The 18,668-nt window shown below is 42.3% G+C and overlaps 1 protein-coding gene across 1 annotated transcript in view; it reads right to left on the reverse strand.

Moving 5' to 3' along the window:
• The window catches only part of LOC121577098 (reelin-like), a 248,718-nt gene that overhangs the window by 31,130 nt on the left and 198,920 nt on the right, over positions 1 to 18,668 (reverse strand). The window contains 15 exon segments of the mRNA XM_041890873.2: positions 8,816 to 9,039; positions 9,719 to 9,945; positions 10,694 to 10,799; positions 11,506 to 11,674; positions 11,979 to 12,161; positions 12,386 to 12,470; positions 12,703 to 12,880; positions 14,714 to 14,854; positions 15,137 to 15,281; positions 15,655 to 15,783; positions 16,582 to 16,776; positions 17,382 to 17,540; positions 17,740 to 17,816; positions 18,031 to 18,238; positions 18,481 to 18,638. Of these exon segments, the coding sequence (XP_041746807.2) occupies positions 8,816 to 9,039; positions 9,719 to 9,945; positions 10,694 to 10,799; positions 11,506 to 11,674; positions 11,979 to 12,161; positions 12,386 to 12,470; positions 12,703 to 12,880; positions 14,714 to 14,854; positions 15,137 to 15,281; positions 15,655 to 15,783; positions 16,582 to 16,776; positions 17,382 to 17,540; positions 17,740 to 17,816; positions 18,031 to 18,238; positions 18,481 to 18,638 (2,384 nt within the window).

Consider the following 18,668-nt stretch of genomic DNA (forward strand, 5'->3'; position numbering starts at 1 on the left):
AGAAAAGCAATTGTTTGTCCATTAAAATAACATCAAATTGATCAGAAATACAGTGTAGACATTGTTAATGTTGTAAATGGCTATTGTAGCTGGAAACGGCTGGTTTTTAATGGAATATCTATATAGGCGTACAAAGGCCCATTATCAGCAACCATCAGTCCTGTGTTCCAATGGCACGTTGTGTTTGCTAATCCAAGTTTATCATTTTAAAAGGCTAATTGATCATTAGAAAACCCTTTTGCAATTATTTTAGCACAGCTGAAAACTGTTGTGCTGATTAAAGAAGCAATAAAACTGGCCTTCTTGAGACTAGTTGAGTATCTGGAGCATCAGCAATTGTGGGTTCGATTACAGGCTCAAAATGGCCAGAAACAAATAACTTTTTTCTGAAACTCGTCAGTCTATTCTTATTCTGAGAAATGAAGGGTATTCTATGCGAGAAACTGCCAAGAAACTGAGGATCTCGTACAACGTTGTGTACTACTCCTTTCACAGAACATCGCAAAATGGCTCTAACCAGAATAGAAAGAGGAGTGGGAGGCCCCGGTGCACAACTGAGCAAGAGGACAAATACATTAGAGTGTCTAGTTTGAGAAACAGGCGTCTCACAGGTCCTCAACTGGCAGCTTCATTAAATAGTTCCCGCAAAACATTAGTCTCAACGTCAATAGTGAAGAGGCGACTCCGGGATGCTGACCTTCTAGACAGATTTGCAAAGAAAAAGCCATATCCTTTAAACAATGTAAACTATGCTTTGGCCCTATTATTGCTCACAAATTGTACTATTATTGGGAATAAAAATGGCATGCCCATACTCCAATATTTCACAATAATGCCTTGCGATCTGGATGGCGGCCTTTTGCATCCTCCCAATGGTCCTGTGGAATCCGTACCCTTACCGATATCATGGACTGTAATGGTTTGAGAACATTCCAAGATTTGAAAGATACATACACATTACGAGGCAAATCCTTTTTTCTATATTTACAATCTTGGGAAACCCAACTATCGAAACATCCAATTATGGGATTTACAGTGCCTTCAGAAAGTATTTACTCTCCTTGACTTTTTCCACATTTTGTTGTATTACAAAGTGGGATTAAAATGTATTTAATTATACACAAAATAATATGTCATGTAAATTTTTTTTTTTATGAACAAAAAAAGACTAATATTTCTTGATTAGATAAGTATTCAACCCCCTGGGTCAATATATGTTAGAATCACCTTTAGCAGCAATTACAGCTGTGAGTCTTTCTGGGTAAGTCTCTAAGAGCTTTCCACACCTGGATTGTACAACATTTTCCAATTATACTTTCCAGAATTCTTCAAGCTCTGTCAAATTGGTTGTTGAACATTGCTAGACAGCCATGTTCAGGTATTGCCATAGATTTCCAAGCCGATTTAAGTCAAAATTGTAACTAGGCCACTCAGGAACATTCAATGTCATCTTGGTAAGCAACTCCAGTATTGCTTTGGCCTAGTGTTTTAGGTTATTGTCCTGCTGAAAGGTGAATTCATCTCCCAGTGTCTGGTGGAAAGCAGACTGAACAAGGTTTTCCTCTAGGATTTTGCCTGTGCTTAGTTCCATTCATATTTTTTTAATCCTGAAAAACTCCCCAGTCCTTAACGATTACAAGCATACCCATAACATGATGCAGCCAACACTATGCTTGAAAATATGAGGAGTGCTACTCAGTAATATGTTGTATTGGATTTGTCCCAAACCTAACGCTTTGTGTTCAGGACAATACGTCAATTGCTTAGCCAATTTTTTTGCAGTGTTACTTTAGTGCCTTGTTGTAAACAGGATGCATGTTTCTGAATAGTTTTATTCTGTACAGGCTTCCTTCTTTTCACTCTATCAATTAGGTTAGTATTGTCGACTAACTACAATGTTGTTGATCCATCCCCTGTCTTCTCCTATCACAGCCATTAAACTCTGTAATTGTTTTAAAGTCACCATTGGCCTCACGGTGAAATCCCTGAGCGGTTTCCTTCCTCTCTGGCAACTGAGTTAGGAAGGACGGCTGTATCTTTGTAGTGTCATTAATAACTTCACCATGCTCAAAGGGATATTCAATATCCGTTTTTTTGTTTTTTTACCCATCTACCAATAGGTACCCTTCTTTGCGAGGCATTGGAAAACCTCCCTGGTCTTTGTGGTTGAATCTGTGCTTGAAATTCACTGCTTGACTGAGGGACCTTACAGATAATTGTATGTGTGGGGTACAGAGATGAGGTAGTCATTCAAAAATCTTGTTAAACACTATTATTGCATACGGAGTGAGTACATGCAATTTATTATGTGACTTGTTAAGCACATTTTTACTCCTGAACGTATTTAGGCCTGCCATACTTATTGGCTCAAGACATTTCAGCTTTTAATTTTTTATTCAGTTGTAAAAAAACAAAAACATTAAAAACATAATTCAACTTTGACATTATGGGGTAGCGTGTGTAGGCCAGTGACAAAACAATCTAAATTCAGGCTGTAACACAACCAAATGTGGAAAAAGTCAAGGGAAGTGAATACTTTCTGAAGGCACTGTTTTGTATGCATGCACTGTGTGAATCAGTAGAATGTATTTACTGTGTTGGAATCCTTACTCCTGCTCAGAAATCAGAAACCACACTTAAACCGGCCATGGACAAGCTGAAAGAGAAATTCCTCTAGCTGCTAATTCTGGAACAGTGATGTCGCTGACCAAGACATTCTGAAACCTGAGTTGTTGACCAGATCAAACCATTTATTTTTAAGTAAAATGTCACCTCTCTGTTAAACATCATGTTTATGCCATATTTGGCTAAGTCGTTTTCACCTGTCAACTCTATAATTATCAGTTGTAGTGATGACTGAGGAACCTTCCGATGTCGACCAATCAAATGTATGGCCAGTTTTTGGCCCACTAAATGTGTGTGAGTTGGCAGCATACACTGAGTATACAAAACATTAAGAACACCTGCTCTTTCCATCATATAGACTGACCAGGTGAATCCAGGTGAAAGCTATGATCCCTTATTTATGTCACTTATTAAATCCACTTCAATCAGTGTAGATGAAGGTGAGGAGACGGGTTAAAGAAAGATTTGTAATTGAGACATGGATTGTGTATGTGTGCCATTTAGAGGGTGAATGGGCAAGACAAAATATTTAACTTCTATGGGATCGGTGTCCCGTATACGGAACGGTTGAGCTAACGTGCACTATTGTGATTAGCATGACTGTTGTAAGTAACAGCAAACTTTCCAGGACATAGACATGTTTTATATGGGCAGAAAGCTTAAGTTCTTGTTAATCTAACTGCATTGTCCAATTTACAGTAGCTATTACAGTGAAAGAATACCATGCTATTGTTTGAGGAGAGTGCACAACAACAAAAAACTTATCACGCAACTGGTTTGATACATTCACCTTTGAAGGTAAATAATGGACTTACATTCAGTAATCTTGCTCTGATTTGTCATCCTGAGGGTCCCAGAGATCAAATGTAGCATAGTTTTGTTTGATATAATAAATTTTCTATATTAAAATGTAGGAACTGGGTTCTACAGTTTGAACCCTTGCTGTCTCTGGCTCCACACCCACCCCGCCAGGTGGGTGTGTGAAAGTTAGTGTATAAGCTAATGATCCATCATGTATGACATTTCTGGGAGTGTATAAACTAAAATTTTGTGTTACCATATAATTTTGTATGTTCTCTATAATTATGTACTTGAAAATGTATCAATTGACCAATTCGGCACGTTTCGGCAGACTTGATACAAAATAGTCCAGTATTGCAATGCTTCACTGGATCAATCTGAAACTTTGCACACACACTGCTTCCATCTAGTGGACAAAATCAAAATTGCGCCTAAACTGCAAAATGATATTGTGGCCTTTCTCTTGCATTTCAAAGATGATGGAACAAAAAAACGAAAAGAAAACGCATGTTTTTGTGTTTGTACTATCTTTTACCAGGTCTAATGTGTTATATTCTCCTACATTCATTTCACATTTCCACAAACTTCGAAGTGTTTCCTTTCAAATGGTATCAAGAATATGCATATCCTTGCTTCAGGTCCTGAAGGCTACAGGCAGTTAGATTTGGGGATGTCATTTTAGGTGAAAATGGAAAAAAAGGGTCCGTTCCTTAAGAGGTTAAGTGTCTTTAAATGGGGAATGGTAGTAGGTGTTAGGAGAACCGGTTTGTGTCATGAACTGCAACGCTGCTGGGTTTTTCACGCTCAACAGTTTCCCGTGTGTATCAATAATGATCCTCCACCCAAAACGACATCCAGCCAACTTGATACAACTGTGGGAAGCATTGGAGTCAACATGGGCCAGCATCCCTGTGGAACGCTTTCGACAGCTTTTTGAGTCCATGCCCCGACGAATTGAGGCTGTTCTGAGGGCAAAAGGGGGGAAGGAGGTGCATCTCAATATTAGGAAGGCGTTCCTAATGTTTGGTACAGTGGGGAGAACAAGTATTTAATACACTGCCGATTTTGCAGGTTTTCCTACTTACAAAGCATGTAGAGGTCTGTAATTTTTATCATAGGTACACGTCAACTGTGAGAGACGGAATCTAAAACAAAAATCCAGAAAATCACATTGTATGATTTTTAAGTAATTAATTAGCATTTTATTGCATGACATAAGTATTTGATACATAAGAAAAGCAGAACTTAATATTTGGTACAGAAACCTTTGTTTGCAATTACAGAGATCATACGTTTCCTGTAGGTCTTGACCAGGTTTGCACACACTGCAGCAGGGATTTTGGTCCACTCCTCCATACAGATCCTTCAGGTTTCGGGGCTGTCGCTGGGCAATACGGACTTTCAGCTCCCTCCAAAGATTTTCTATTGGGTTCAGGTCTGGAGACTGGCTAGGCCACTCCAGGACCTTGAGATGCTTCTTATGGAGCCACTCCTTAGTTGCCCTGGCTGTGTGTTTCGGGTCATTGTCATGCTGGAAAACCCAGCCACGACCCATCTTCAATGCTCTTACTGAGGGAAGGAGGTTGTTGGCCAAGATCTCGCGATACATGGCCCCATCCATCCTCCCCTCAATACGATGCAGTCATCCTGTCCCCTTTGCAGAAAAGCATCCCCAAAGAATGATGTTTCCACCTCCATGCTTCACGGTTGGGATGGTGTTCTTGGGGTTGTACTCATCCTTCTTCTTCCTCCAAACACGGCGAGTGGAGTTTAGACCAAAAAGCTCTATTTTTGTCTCATCAGACCACATGACCTTCTCCCATTCCTCCTCTGGATCATCCAGATGGTCATTGGCAAACTTCAGAAGGGCCTGGACATGCGCTGGCTTGAGCAGGGGGACATTGCGTGCGCTGCAGGATTTTAATCCATGACGGCGTAGTGTGTTACTAATGGTTTTCTTTGAGACTGTGGTCCCAGCTCTCTTCAGGTCATTGACCAGGTCCTGCCGTGTAGTTCTGGGCTGATCCCTCACCTTCCTCATGATCATTGATGCCCCACGAGGTGAGATCTTGCATGGAGCCCCAGACCGAGGGTGATTGACCATCATCTTGAACTTCTTCCATTTTCTAACAATTGCGCCAACAGTTGTTGCCTTCTCACCAAGCTGCTTGCCTATTGTCCTGTAGCCCATCCCAGCCTTGTGCAGGTCTACAATTTTATCCCTGATGTCCTTACACAGCTCTCTGGTCTTGGCCATTGTGGAGAGGTTGGAGTCTGTTTGATTGAGTGTGTGGACAGGTGTATTTTATACAGGTAACGAGTTCAAACAGGTGCAGTTAATACAGGTAATGAGTGGAGAACAGGAGGGCTTCTTAAAGAAAAACTAACAGGTCTGTGAGAGCTGGAATTCTTACTGGTTGGTAGGTGATCAAATACTTATGTCATGCAATAAAATGCAAATTAATTACTTTAAAATCATACAATGTGATTTTCTGGATTTTTGTTTTAGATTCCGTCTCTCACAGTTGAAGTATACTTATGATAAAAATTACAGACCTCTACATGCTTTGTAAGTAGGAAAACCTGCAAAATCGGCAGTGTATCAAATACTTGTTCTCCCCACTGTATACTCAGTGTATAAGACATGTAGATTTTTACATTTATTTTCAAGGTGTTTGTTGAAGCGCAACCCTTCCACCGTGGAGTATTAAAATAATATTGGACCGGGAAAACCTGTTAGAGATTCCTTGAGTCGTCTCATCACTCTATAATAAATGTATTTAAAATATTTAATCTTAATTTTACACTGTCTCTTTAAAAACTTCAGCTTTGTGATGACAACATGCAAGAGATCTGTCATTCATTTCTTGCTATGATCATTCCACTCCTGAAGAAGGTATTCCTTCTCCTTTCTTTCTGTGCCCCTAAATGTTTGGATATAAATTTACCAGGTTATTAGCTATCTAGCCAATGATGTAGAGGGCTGCATTCCTGCAGGATGCCCGTGGGACCTGCGGGTCACGACAGAGATCATTGTGGCGTGGTCAGCATTTTTATGCTGCTTTTGGGAGCGGCCTGTCAGAGTCAGACAGACAGCTTTGGGATTAAAATATTTTTGTTGTACCGTAGATTATTTAGAAACAGTCTACTTTCTGCTTTGTATGTGTTATCCTTACCTATTGTATTCAAAGCACATCTTTGTTGCATTATTCACACACTCTCAGAAGTTGCTGCTTCCAGTAGCCTCTCCAACCTGGTCTCAGAACATTTTGTCTTATTTGTTACGTAAATCTGGACACTCCATTTAGTATGATATGTTACATTTCATATGGTTACATAAGACAGATGGTTACTTAAGGCAATCTCGAATGTCATCACGGAACTTTAGCATTTTCGCTAATTAGCAACTTTTCAACTACTTACTACCTTTTTTGCTGCTTTGTAACTACTTAGCATGTTAGCGAACCCTTCCCCTAACCCTAACCTTAACCCTTTAACCTAACTCCTAAACTTAACGCTAACCTTAACCCTAACCCCTAGCCTAGCTAACGTTAATGAGCTATCTAATGTTAGCCATCTAGCCACTTAGCTAGAAATCAAAACATATCATATGTTTCCAAATTCGTAACATATTGCATGTTTGCTAATTTGTAACATATTGTGTTTTGCAAATACGTAATATATAATACGATTTGTAATTCGTAACAGATCATATTAAATGGGTGATGGACATCCACAAATTAATACATACCATACGAAATGTAACAAATCATACTAAATGGAATGTCTCGGATTTACTTACAGAATAATAATAAATGCTCTGAGACCAGGTTGACCTCTCCTCTCCTAGTTGGGCATGCAAGATCAAGTGCGTCTAGTATATGTGTGGTCTCAATTAAATAGAGTACGTGGATGTTATCGTCCCACACCTAAAAGGTAGGCTATGAAAGGTAGCTCAAGTGAAAGTGCAAGTCTGTCCAACTCTTCTCTCTTCAAACTACGTCTACCCTATTTGCTGATATAGCCCAGTAATACCGTAGCCTATTTTGTTGCATTACAACCTGTAATTTAAATGGATTTTTATTTGGATTTCATGTAATGGACATACGCAAAATAGTCCAAATTGGTGAAGTGAAATTAAAAAAATAACTTAATAAATAACGGAAAAGTGGTGCGTGCATATGTATTCACCCCCTTTGCTATGAAGCCCCTAAATAAGATCTGGTGCAACCAATTACCTTCAGAAGTCACATAATTAGTTCGATTGAATGAATTCAATCGAATAGTTATACACGCTCAAGTTTTTCTGTTTTTTTGTCTTATTTCTTGTTTGTTTCACAATAAAAAATATTTTGCATCTTCAAAGTGGTAGGCATATTGTGTAAATCAAATGATACAAACCCCCAAAAAATCTATTTTAATTCCAGGTTGTAAGGCAACAAACATGCAAAGGGGGGTGAATACTTCCGCAAGCCACTGTAATGGGCCACATGAGAATCTCTGGTAATTTAACATATTTCTTAGGTTATTTTTGCACATTTTGATATTGCCTATACGGCCCAAAATTTGCTGGAACCTGGCTGGCAAGTGAGCTGCTTCACATGCGTAAAATGCGGACCTGCTCGGATTCGGGACCAGTTCTTGCGGGTGGGAGTCGGGTGCTGTATGAAAAGCTGCGTGTGTGGGCGGGAGCGGGATGAAGAAATCAGTCCCACGCAGACCTCTACAATGAGGTAACATGACTGAACAAAGTGTGAACAAATGGTTAACGACGCGCAAGCAGTTTATGAATGTAAAATGCGGTCCCAGATACAAATGATGAGCAGGTAATATTGGTCAAATCTTTTGACCTGGTTGGGTTAGAAGCAAGCCGTTTTCGCTGTAGTAATGGTGCAACCATGACGTTAACGAATCTTGATTGTTTATCTAGGGCACTCAGAAACAATGGTACAGCAAAGCCTTATCATTACAACAGTTATTATCTGGGAGACAGTGCTCCCAAAATAAAACTCCTGGTCCCACAACAAAATATTTTGTCGCACCTTAGAGCCCTGTCTACCACAACTATATTCATCACGTCCATTCATACAGTTCTCAAAACATCATCTGATCATTTTCAGTATTGATGGCTAAACACTCAATATCTGAACACTGTATGGACATCATATATACAGTGACTGTCTACTAGTCACACATACAAACATTCATACACACTTTGGCACATACTCCCTCTGTGTTTGTGCGGGCATTTGCGTTTTCTTGTACATTCAAGGAAATGTATATTCAACCAGCAAGGTTAGGGTAATTGTAAGTGTTAAGATCAGGCAGGGTTAATGTAACTATCATCCGAAACCATACAAAATCTACCAGTTCTATACCCACTGCCTACCTTCAAAGTCTTCCTTGAGGAAATCAGAGTTGGATGTGTCGGGTTGGGAGCAGTCTGGTCCTGAGTATCCTGAGTCACACACACAGTGTGTGCCCCTCACACACGCCCCGTGTCCGTTACACATGTCCTGGCACTGGGGGCCAATGTACACACTGTCCAAAGCCCAGGTAGGGGGGGATGTACCGCTGGAGTAGAAGCCCTGGTACCAACGGAACCGGATGGATCTGAGAGGAGAGAGGAGAGAGAAGAAAAAGGAGATGAAGAAGAAGAGAGAGATGGAGAGAAAGCCATATATACACTGAGTATACAAAACATTAGGAACACCTGCTCTTTCCGTGACATAGACTGACCAGGTGAATCCAGGTGAAAGCTATGATCCGTTATTGATGTCACTTATTAAATGCACTTCAATCAGTGTAGATAAAGGGGAGGAGACAGGTTGGTTAAAAATATATTTTAAGGCCTTGAGACAATTGAGACATGGATTGTGTATGTGTGCCATTCAGAGGGTGAATGGGCAAGACAAAATATTTAAGTACCCTTGAATGGGGTATGGTAGTAGGTGCTAGGCGCACCGGTTTGTGTGTGTCAAGAACTGCAACGCTGCTGGGGTTTTCACGCTCAACATTTTCCCGTGTGTGGTCCACCACCCAAAGGACATCTAACCTACTTGACACAACTGTGGGAAGCATTGGAATCAACATGGGCCAGCATCCCTGTGGAATATTTTTGACACCATGTAGAGCCCATGCCCCGATGAATTGAGGCTGTTCAACTTAATATTAGGAAGGTGTTCCTAATGTTTGGTACACTCAGTGTATATGCTAACTGGCCATTTGAGAAGTCTCAATGGGATGGTTTTCATATTGGTTAGGCTCTCTTCTATGTCCTCCAGTCTCTCACCCGCAGAGTCTCAGCTTGCCGAAGTGGATGATCTCCCTCCTCCAGCCCTGTGTAGTCCCAGGGTAGTAGATGCTGGCGGGGTGCAGCTCTGTGGAGCATAAGGCTGAGGGCTGGGGGCCCCCCGAACACAGGGGCACCAGGAGATGCCATGTAGCCCCAAAGTCCCTGGAGAACTCCAGTCTCACCGGGTTAGAGGAGGAAGAATCTGCCGTGCAGCCCACGTTGATCTGAGAACAAATGAATACATTATGATTACTATGTTGATATCATTATCATGACCACATCTGAAACACAACATAGGAAAAATAAACAGGAAATTTTTTTAAAATTATAAACATAATATTAATCAAATTCTTAGTTGTTATATTATAAAGTATTACTAGTATAATTATGAACATTATGCCGTTCATGTTGATCTGGAAGAACACAACAGAAACATTTTATTATATTAATTAATGTGCTTGCTTCAGCAAGATCACTGTAGTTTTTTTTAAATACTCCTGACTTATTAGTATTAGTGCTTGCTTCAACAAGACAACTCTAGATATTCAATATACTTCTGTTTATGTTTTCCAGTTCATATAATTATGATATGATGAATTATTACTATAACATAATTATGATCATTATACAGCCTGCATCAATTTGTATCACAGAGAATAATAATTATAATAACTTGTTATTAATGTTAATCATTCATATTAATCAGTCATTATCATTATGAAAACCCTTTGCTCTGCCCTCCACTTTTATATTAGGATTCATTTTCTCATTCTTTATCCTCTTATCTTTTCCCTCAGTCTTTTTCTTTCCAACTTAATTTCTCTGTCTCTGTTCCTCTTTCCTCTTTCCTCTTTCCTCTTTCCTCTTTCCTCTTTCCTCTTTCCTCCTTCCTCTTTTCCTCTTTCCTCTTTTCTCTTTCCTCTTTTACTTTACTCGTTTTCTTTCAGTCGGTTCTCTCTCTTCTGTTTATACCTCAAACTGTATGATGGTGTTTTCATTGACATCGATGTCTCTGGTGGTTATGGAATGTTCTCCCAGCTCACTGGAGACAAACACCATGGCAGACTCATCCTCTTCCCTGTACACACACATATAGTAGACAGTCTGTTATCTGCAGTCCTTTACAGCAGGGTTGGGGTCAAGTCCAACTCAATTTAGTAAATTCAGGAATTAAACTGACATTTTCCATTAAAGATTAAATGCATGTTGTGTAACAATTAAGTACCTTACTGTGATTGATTTCAATTAAAATGGCCAAAGATAAACAAAAATAGCTTCTTAGCAAAGAGCAATTTCTCAAGCAAGAATTTTGCTAGGACTGTCTGGGAGTCGTCCGAGTGGGGATGGGAAAACTGAAAAGTAGCTGTTATTGGCAGAGAGGTTTGGAACTCTTTCTCATTTACTGCCTGGTGATGTCACCAGTCAGGCCAAAATGACATCCCACAAAAACAGGCTGAAATTTCAGGCTGTCTTTTCAAGCAGCTCTTACACTAAAAGGGCATTATCATAATTTTCACAATTTCAAAGTATTATTCCAACCTCATAGTGTGGAAATATATATAAAACACAGGAAAATCAATTTTTTTGACTGCACTGGGCCTTTAAGAATATGTCAACTAAAATGTTAGTTAACTTCCTGAATTGACTGAATTAAAGTGGAATTGACCCATGTATGTTGAATTTACATCTCAGAGGCACACAGAGATTAAGGGTTGTAGGTACAGTAGAAGGTTCAGGGGATTCACAGTGCACAAAAGGGTTGTACAACCAGTAGGTCTACTCACAGGCCACTCTTCTGGTAGGGGCAGTAGAGTCCAGTGTTGCCTCCTGGGTAGAAGAGCCAGTTGTAGTCCTGGGGTCCGCCCTCGAAGCTGTCAGAGATAACAGGAGGGTTGTTGAGCGAGCTGCCATCGATGATCAGGTCATCAATCACCCACACCTCCTCTTTTTTACCTATAGGACAGGACACATACAGCCAGTCAAACATACAGTGTGTTCTCATACAGTATGTCATGATTTTGAGATGTGTGTATAAGTGTGAGTGTATTTGCACTTTGTCTTTGGTTGTGATTCGATTCGCTACTCTTCACCCAAAAATGTACACTCTCATTGCATTAAAAGCTTTGGATTGGATGAAGTTTCCACCATTTCCTTACACCAGTCCAGTCCTTTAAAATCCATGAAGTGGAGTGTACAAGCGCACACTTCTTACGTAGATAAATGGACCACAGCCTCACTATGTGTGTTCACTACTCACCGCTGTTGTAGGGCTGCCACAGCCTGAAGCGGGTAGCGTTGGTCTGGGCGCTGGCGGGCAGAGGGAGGTGGAGGAACAGCGTATCGGTGGAGGTAGGGAAGTAAAACTCATCTAACAACAGCCAACTGATCCCCCCGTTCACAGAGTACTGAAGTAGCACCGAGTGGGACCGCTCTGGTACGCCTGGGAACAGAACACATAGAGTTAACGCAACCCGCATACAGTTAACATACAGTATAACATATCCACAAAACATTGACACAAAGTAAAGATTAAAAGTAGTTAAAAGTAAAAATAATTAAGTTAATTAAGTAAATTAAGTAAAAATGTAAAGTAGTTTTGCAGACATAAGCGGTATGACAACTGAAAGCAGATAGAGCCAGAATGTATATGAAATTGAGACCTACCCTTAGTGATGAACTTGAAGGAGAACTGGATGTAGAGAGTGCTGGTGCAGTCCATGTCCCTAGACACCAACATACGCAGACCATCCTACAAATCAAAACAGAAAGAGAAATCAAGATCATATAATCAATGAAAAAGTACATTTACTAAGACTGCTAGGCAGATAATGTGTGAGTTTGTGTGTGTGTGCATGCATGCATCTTTATCTTCTCTCTAGGTCTAGGACCTTTACCAGTAGTTTTTTCTTACGTCCCCATTTTTCACATCAATGTGTGTGTATGTGTACAGTATAGGGCGCACTATACAATAGAACCCTTACCCCTTTGAAGATGAGTGCGGTGCCAGATTTGAGGGGCTCCCCACTGAGCGTCCCCCTCTCAGCCCCGTACACCTCGGGCCACTGCTCCGCCGCCAGTTTCTCGTTGAAGTCGTCTCTCAGGATGGAGGGGAGGGGGGCCAGGGGCACGCAGTGGGCCCCGCCATAACCACGGTCACAACTGTTAGAGAGAGGGGGGAGGGGGGTGCACAGGTGAGGTGACTGTTTATTTCATATCCATTGAAAGGGCTTTTAGTCCAGGGATAGACTAAATCTGGGTCTTGGAAACTGGTATCCGAACAAAAATGTCCATGTCTGAACATATATATATATATATATATACACACTACCAGTCAAAAGTTTGGACACACCTACACATTCATGGGTTTTTCGAGATTTGTACTACTTTTTACATTGTAGAATAATAGTGAAGACATCAAAACTATTAAATAACACATATGGAGTCATGTAGTAACCAAAAAAGTGTTAAACAAATCAAAATATATTTTATATTTGAGATTCTTCAAATAGCCACCCTTTGCCTTCATGACAGCTTTGCACACTCTTGGCATTCTCTCAACCAGCTTCATGGGGTAGTCACCTGGAATGTATTTCAATTAACAGCTGTGCCTTCTTAAAAGTTAATTTGTGGAATTTCTTTCCTTCTTAATGCGTTTGAGCCAATCAGTTGTCTTGTGACAAGGTAGGGGGGTATACAGAAGATAGCCCTATTGGGTAAAAGACCAAGTCCATATTATGGCAAGAACAGGTCAAATAAGCCAAGAGAAACGACAGTCCATCATTACTTTCAGACATGAAGGTCAGTCAATACGAAATATTTTAAGAACTTTGAAAGTTTCTTCAAGTGCAGTCGCAAAAACCATCAAGCACTATGATGAAACTGGCTCTCATGAGGACCGCCACAGGAATGGAAGACCCAGAGTTACCTCTGCTGCAGAGGATAAGTTCATTAGAGTTACCAACCTCAGAAATTGCAGCCCAAATAAATGCTTCACAGAGTTCAAGTCACAGACACATCTCAACATCAACTGTTCAGAGGGGACTGTGTGAATCAGGCCTTCATGGTCGAATTGCTGCAAAGAAACCACTACTAAAGGACACCAATAAGAAGAAGACACCTGCTTGGGCCAAGAAACACAAGCAATGGACATTAGACCGGTGGACATTTGTCCTTTTGTCTGGAATCCAAATTGGAGATTTTTGGTTCCAACCGCCGTGTCTTTGTAAGACGCGATGTGGGTGAACGGATGATCTCCGCATGTGTAGTTCCCACAATAAAGTATGGAGGAGGAGGTGTTATGGTGTGGGGGTGCTTTGCTGGTGACACTGTCTGTGATTTATTTAGAATTCAAGGCACACTTAACCAGCATGGCTACCACAGCATTCTACAGCGATACGCCATCCCATCTGGTTTGGGCTTAGTGGGACCATCATTTGTTTTTCAACAGGACAATGACCCTACACACCTCCAGGCTGTGTAAGGGCTATTTGACCAAGAAGGAGAGTGATAGAGTGCTGCATCAGATGACCTAGCCTCCACAATCCCCCGACTTCAACCCAATTGAGATGGTTTGGGATGAGTTGGATTGCAGAGTGAAGGAAAAGCAGCCAACAAGTGCTCAGCATATGTGGGAACTCCTTCAAGACTGTTGGAAAAGAATTCCAGGTGAAGCTGGTTGAGATAATGCCAAGAGTGTGCAAAGCTGTCATCAACACTTTTTGGGTTACTACATGATTCCATATGTGTTATGTTTCATAGTTTTGATGTCTTCACTATTATTCTACAATGTAGAAAATAGTAAAAATAAAGAAAAACCCCTGAATGAGTAGGTGTGTCCAAACCTTTGACTGGTACTGTAGTTATATATACCCCCCAATATAATCAAATCATAACACAGTTCCATTAAATTCCATGCAAAAGTTCAGAGCTCAACATTGAATACTGTGAGACAGTGTGTGTGTGTGTGTGTGTGTGTGTGTTTGTGTAACTTACACACAGCGTCCGTTGTCACAGAGTCCGTGTCCAGAGCACATCCAGGGGCAGCCAGGGGCCAGCAGCACGTTGTCCAGGGCCCAGCCGTCCGCCCCAGGGATGAAGTGGGGCTGGATCCACCTGAACCGAGTCCTGGGAGAACTACAACCACAGAATATAAAACATGTCATGAAGCTTTATGACATGTTTATGGCATTATCATAAAGGGTTATGAAGGCTAGTTCAAATAAAGTGTCTAGTTCAAATAAAGTGTTACTATATTACTATGCTTAAATAGTATTCTTTTGTATATGACTGGAACATTCCAATCACAAGGATAACTTTTAGAGAGACAAGCTCTGATGGGCCGCTAATCAAACTGATAATATACGCATACACACACAAGCATGCACAAACATGCACGCACACTCCACACACACATACTTGGCAGCGCTGGGAAGGTACACCGTAACCCTCCTCCAGCGATTGTACTGTGTAGCGGTGTAGACTGAGCTCATGGTGTAGCCGGCACAGCCGATGGCAGGTGGAACACACTCCGGGGTGAGCAGGGCCCAGTGGCGCCCGCAGTCTGTGGGGTGGTAATAGGTTATAATAACTTCCATGTATAAATATTAGTAACCATTTATGAACTATTCATAAAGTATTTGTAAAAAATGTCTAACCATTTATAAGCATTACAATTCATAAGCATTTAGATAATTTATAACCATTTATAGAGCATTAATAGATATTTATAAACATGTATAATCATTTAAAAACATATAATAAAAGCAAATTATAAAAACCGCACACTAGAAACGGCTGGCCTGTTGTTTTCTAATAATAGCTGTTCCCGCCAAAACCAGCACCTGGATCTAGACGCACTGCACTTTTCTCTTTCTTTTCCTGTGACGTATAATCATTTAAAAGGCTCATCCATGACGGTTATTAGAGTTTGTTACCTGTGGAGTACTCCAGCCTGACACCGTGGGATGAGGTGGCAGCCTTACTGCAGCCCATGGACAGTTCAAACTGCAGGAAGGAGGAGCCTGACACCTCAAAGTCCCAGCTCTCTGCATACCGAGGCTTCTCTGGAGGGAGCGAGACAGTGACACACATGGTCAAGATAGGGCCTTAATGGGTTAGAGTTGTGAGAACTGGATCTTTACGTTGTGAGAACTGGACGGCACAGTGACACACATGGTCAACAAAGATATAGTGGTAAACAATAGTTGGGTTTGGGTATTGGGTAAACTATGAGCACTGATCTAAAAATATATTTTAGTAACAACCTGCACACAGTCTGAGATGGTAGTGAAACAAACCACATTGATGGTAATACACATCACATTTAACAGTGCTTCATGCATCCAGGAGCATACCGTACCGTCTAGCTGGGGCGTAATGTTTATAGATAATTTGGAAAATTGCTCTTGCTAGGTCTGGGGTAATGGATGGGACTGGATGTAATTTAATATTTGCACAAAGTAAATCCGCTCACAGCTTGATGCACACATAAATAACAACCAGGATGTAAAATCAAGTTTGATGCCATTAATAATTCAGTAGCCGTATTGTGTAAATGGCAAAATGGCTGATTCAATACAACCTGGGTTGTTTGTTATGTAGTAGTTGACCAGGTCATGTTGATGGTGTGGTGTGAATAACAGTCTCAAGGTCGGCAGTAGTACTGTTAGTTTCCTGTTCTCCCATGTAGGCTAAATCATTGAGGCCCGGATTAAAGAAAGGGGTGTAGTGTCTGCGTGCAGTAGTAGGACTCACTGTCTGTGGCATCAGAGTTGAAAGACAGGGCTGTGTCGAGAGACAGACAATCCACTGTGACCTCTCCCCCTTCCCGGTGTGTCTGTGTGTACTGTAGTTTAACTCACTGTCAGTGGCGTCGCTGTTGAAGGACAGAGCTGTGTCCAGAGACAGACAGTCTACAGTGACCTCTCCCCCCTGGATGCGGTACCAGTTGTGTCTCAGAGGAGAAGTCCCATCAAACTTATCATGGAAGCCAGTCCTGGAGCTGTCATTCATACCGATCAGGACATCATCCAGAGCCCACTGGGCTGAGTGTTTACCTAGAGGGGGAGAGAGAGAGGTGGGGTAGAGAGAGGGGTGGGGGAGAGAGAGAGGTGGGGGAGAGAGAGAGGTGAGGTAGAGAGAGAGGTGGGGGAGAGAGAGAGGTGGGAGAGAGAGAGGTGGGGGGAGAGAGAGATGTGAGGTAGAGAGAGAGGTGGGGGGAGAGAGAGAGGTTGGGGAGAGAGAGAGGTGGGGGGAGAGAGGTGGGGGGAGAGAAAGAGGTGAGGGAGAGAGAGAGAAGGGGGAGAGAGAGGTGGGGGAGAGAGAGAGGTGGGGGGAGAGAGAGGTAGGGGAGAGAGAGAGTTGGGGGAGAGAGAGGTGGGGGAGAGAGAGAGGTGGGGGAGAGAGAGAGGTGGGGTAGAGAGAGAGGTAGGGGAGAGAGAGTGGTGGGGGAGAGAGAAAGGTGAGGTAGAGAGAGAAAAGCAGACAAAGAGTGAGATAGCGATAGAGAGAGAATGGCTCATCCTTTTTGACAGATACACTCTAAGTGGCCGCTGCTTTATATACATTCTATACATGGGTCCCTGCAAGTACTGTACTGTATGGATGGCTCAATGACTGTATGGTGTGTCCCTGTGTGCCGTGTAGGGGTTGGGGGCCTCACCCTGCTGTGGCTGCCACCAGCGGAACACAGTGTAGGGAGTCTTGGCGGGTGGAGGCAGCTCGATGGTGACCACCTGGGGCTCTAGGAAGGAACCAAAGTCCAGCTCACGTAGGAGCTGCCACTGCACCCCATTGTTGGTGGAGAACTGGACTATCACTCCTGGAAAAGAGGAGACAAGGGAGGTCAGGAAGAGGAGGAGAGGATGAGGCCAGAAAATCCCTATAACAGCAACAGCGTGCATGCAATGTCAAAGAGCCACCACGTAGGGACAGAAGAGAGCCTTATTGAGGTCTACAAACTTGAGTTTGGTCAGAGCTTGAATGGGAGGTTTTCAGTAGAGATGGAAATGGAGAATCACCTTCGTTGCGGGAGCGAGGTCTGGTGCAGGTTGGGCCAACATTCTTCCCTCCAATACGGATGTAGAACTGCACAAGCCTGCAGGGACACAGACATACAGACAGACACAGGGGTTAGATCACCAGAGAAAGTGGATGTAGAATATAATTTGCTGAATCAATTAAATGTGTTAATGCTGGAGGTTTAGAGCAAATGTCTAGACACACTATAAATTGCCTAAAGCTGCTCTACAAGTCAGGTGAGGTATGCATACTTTCAAATCTATTTAATACAGCAGTGTGATCATACTGACCGTGTGTTGGTCGTATCCATAGGTGCAGTGCGTGCCTCTCTCTTCCCAGAGCTGCTGAAGTACAGAGCCTTTCCCTTGCTGATGGTGCCACAGCCCCCTCCGATATGCCCCCCACTCAGGGTCTGCCACAGCGGGCTCAGCTTGCTCTCAAAGCCCTCTGCCAGCTCTGTGGGGCTGGCCACCGCTGGCACACAGCTGTCCTGCTCCACTGGGGTACACACAAGAAATGAAGTTGATTAACAATTGATCATTAGGTGATTTTTTTTTTTTTTAGACCCCTCTCCCCTTTTTTAGACCCCTCTCCTTTTCATTCTCACTATAGAGCTGCTAGAACGCCCCTTTAACTGCTAGAACTCCCCTTTAACTGCTAGAACTCCCCACTCCCCACGCTCTCTCTCTTTCTCTCTCCCTATGTCTCTCTTTCCGCTTATCTCTTCCCTCCCTCAGTACCTGTGTATCCCATGTCACAAAAGCAGACCCCAGAGATGCAGTCTCCGTGTCCTCCACAGTGGTTGGGGCAGGGCTCAGAGATGTAGACTCCATCTAGGGCAAAGGCTGGAGCGTCCCTGTACACACTACTCTCCTGGAACCACCGGAACCTTGTTTTACTGACGCGGAGAGTGTGTGCGGGGACGCGA

The sequence above is a fragment of the Coregonus clupeaformis genome, chromosome 11 (genome assembly GCF_020615455.1).
Source record: "Coregonus clupeaformis isolate EN_2021a chromosome 11, ASM2061545v1, whole genome shotgun sequence".
NCBI classification, from domain to species: domain Eukaryota; kingdom Metazoa; phylum Chordata; class Actinopteri; order Salmoniformes; family Salmonidae; genus Coregonus; species Coregonus clupeaformis.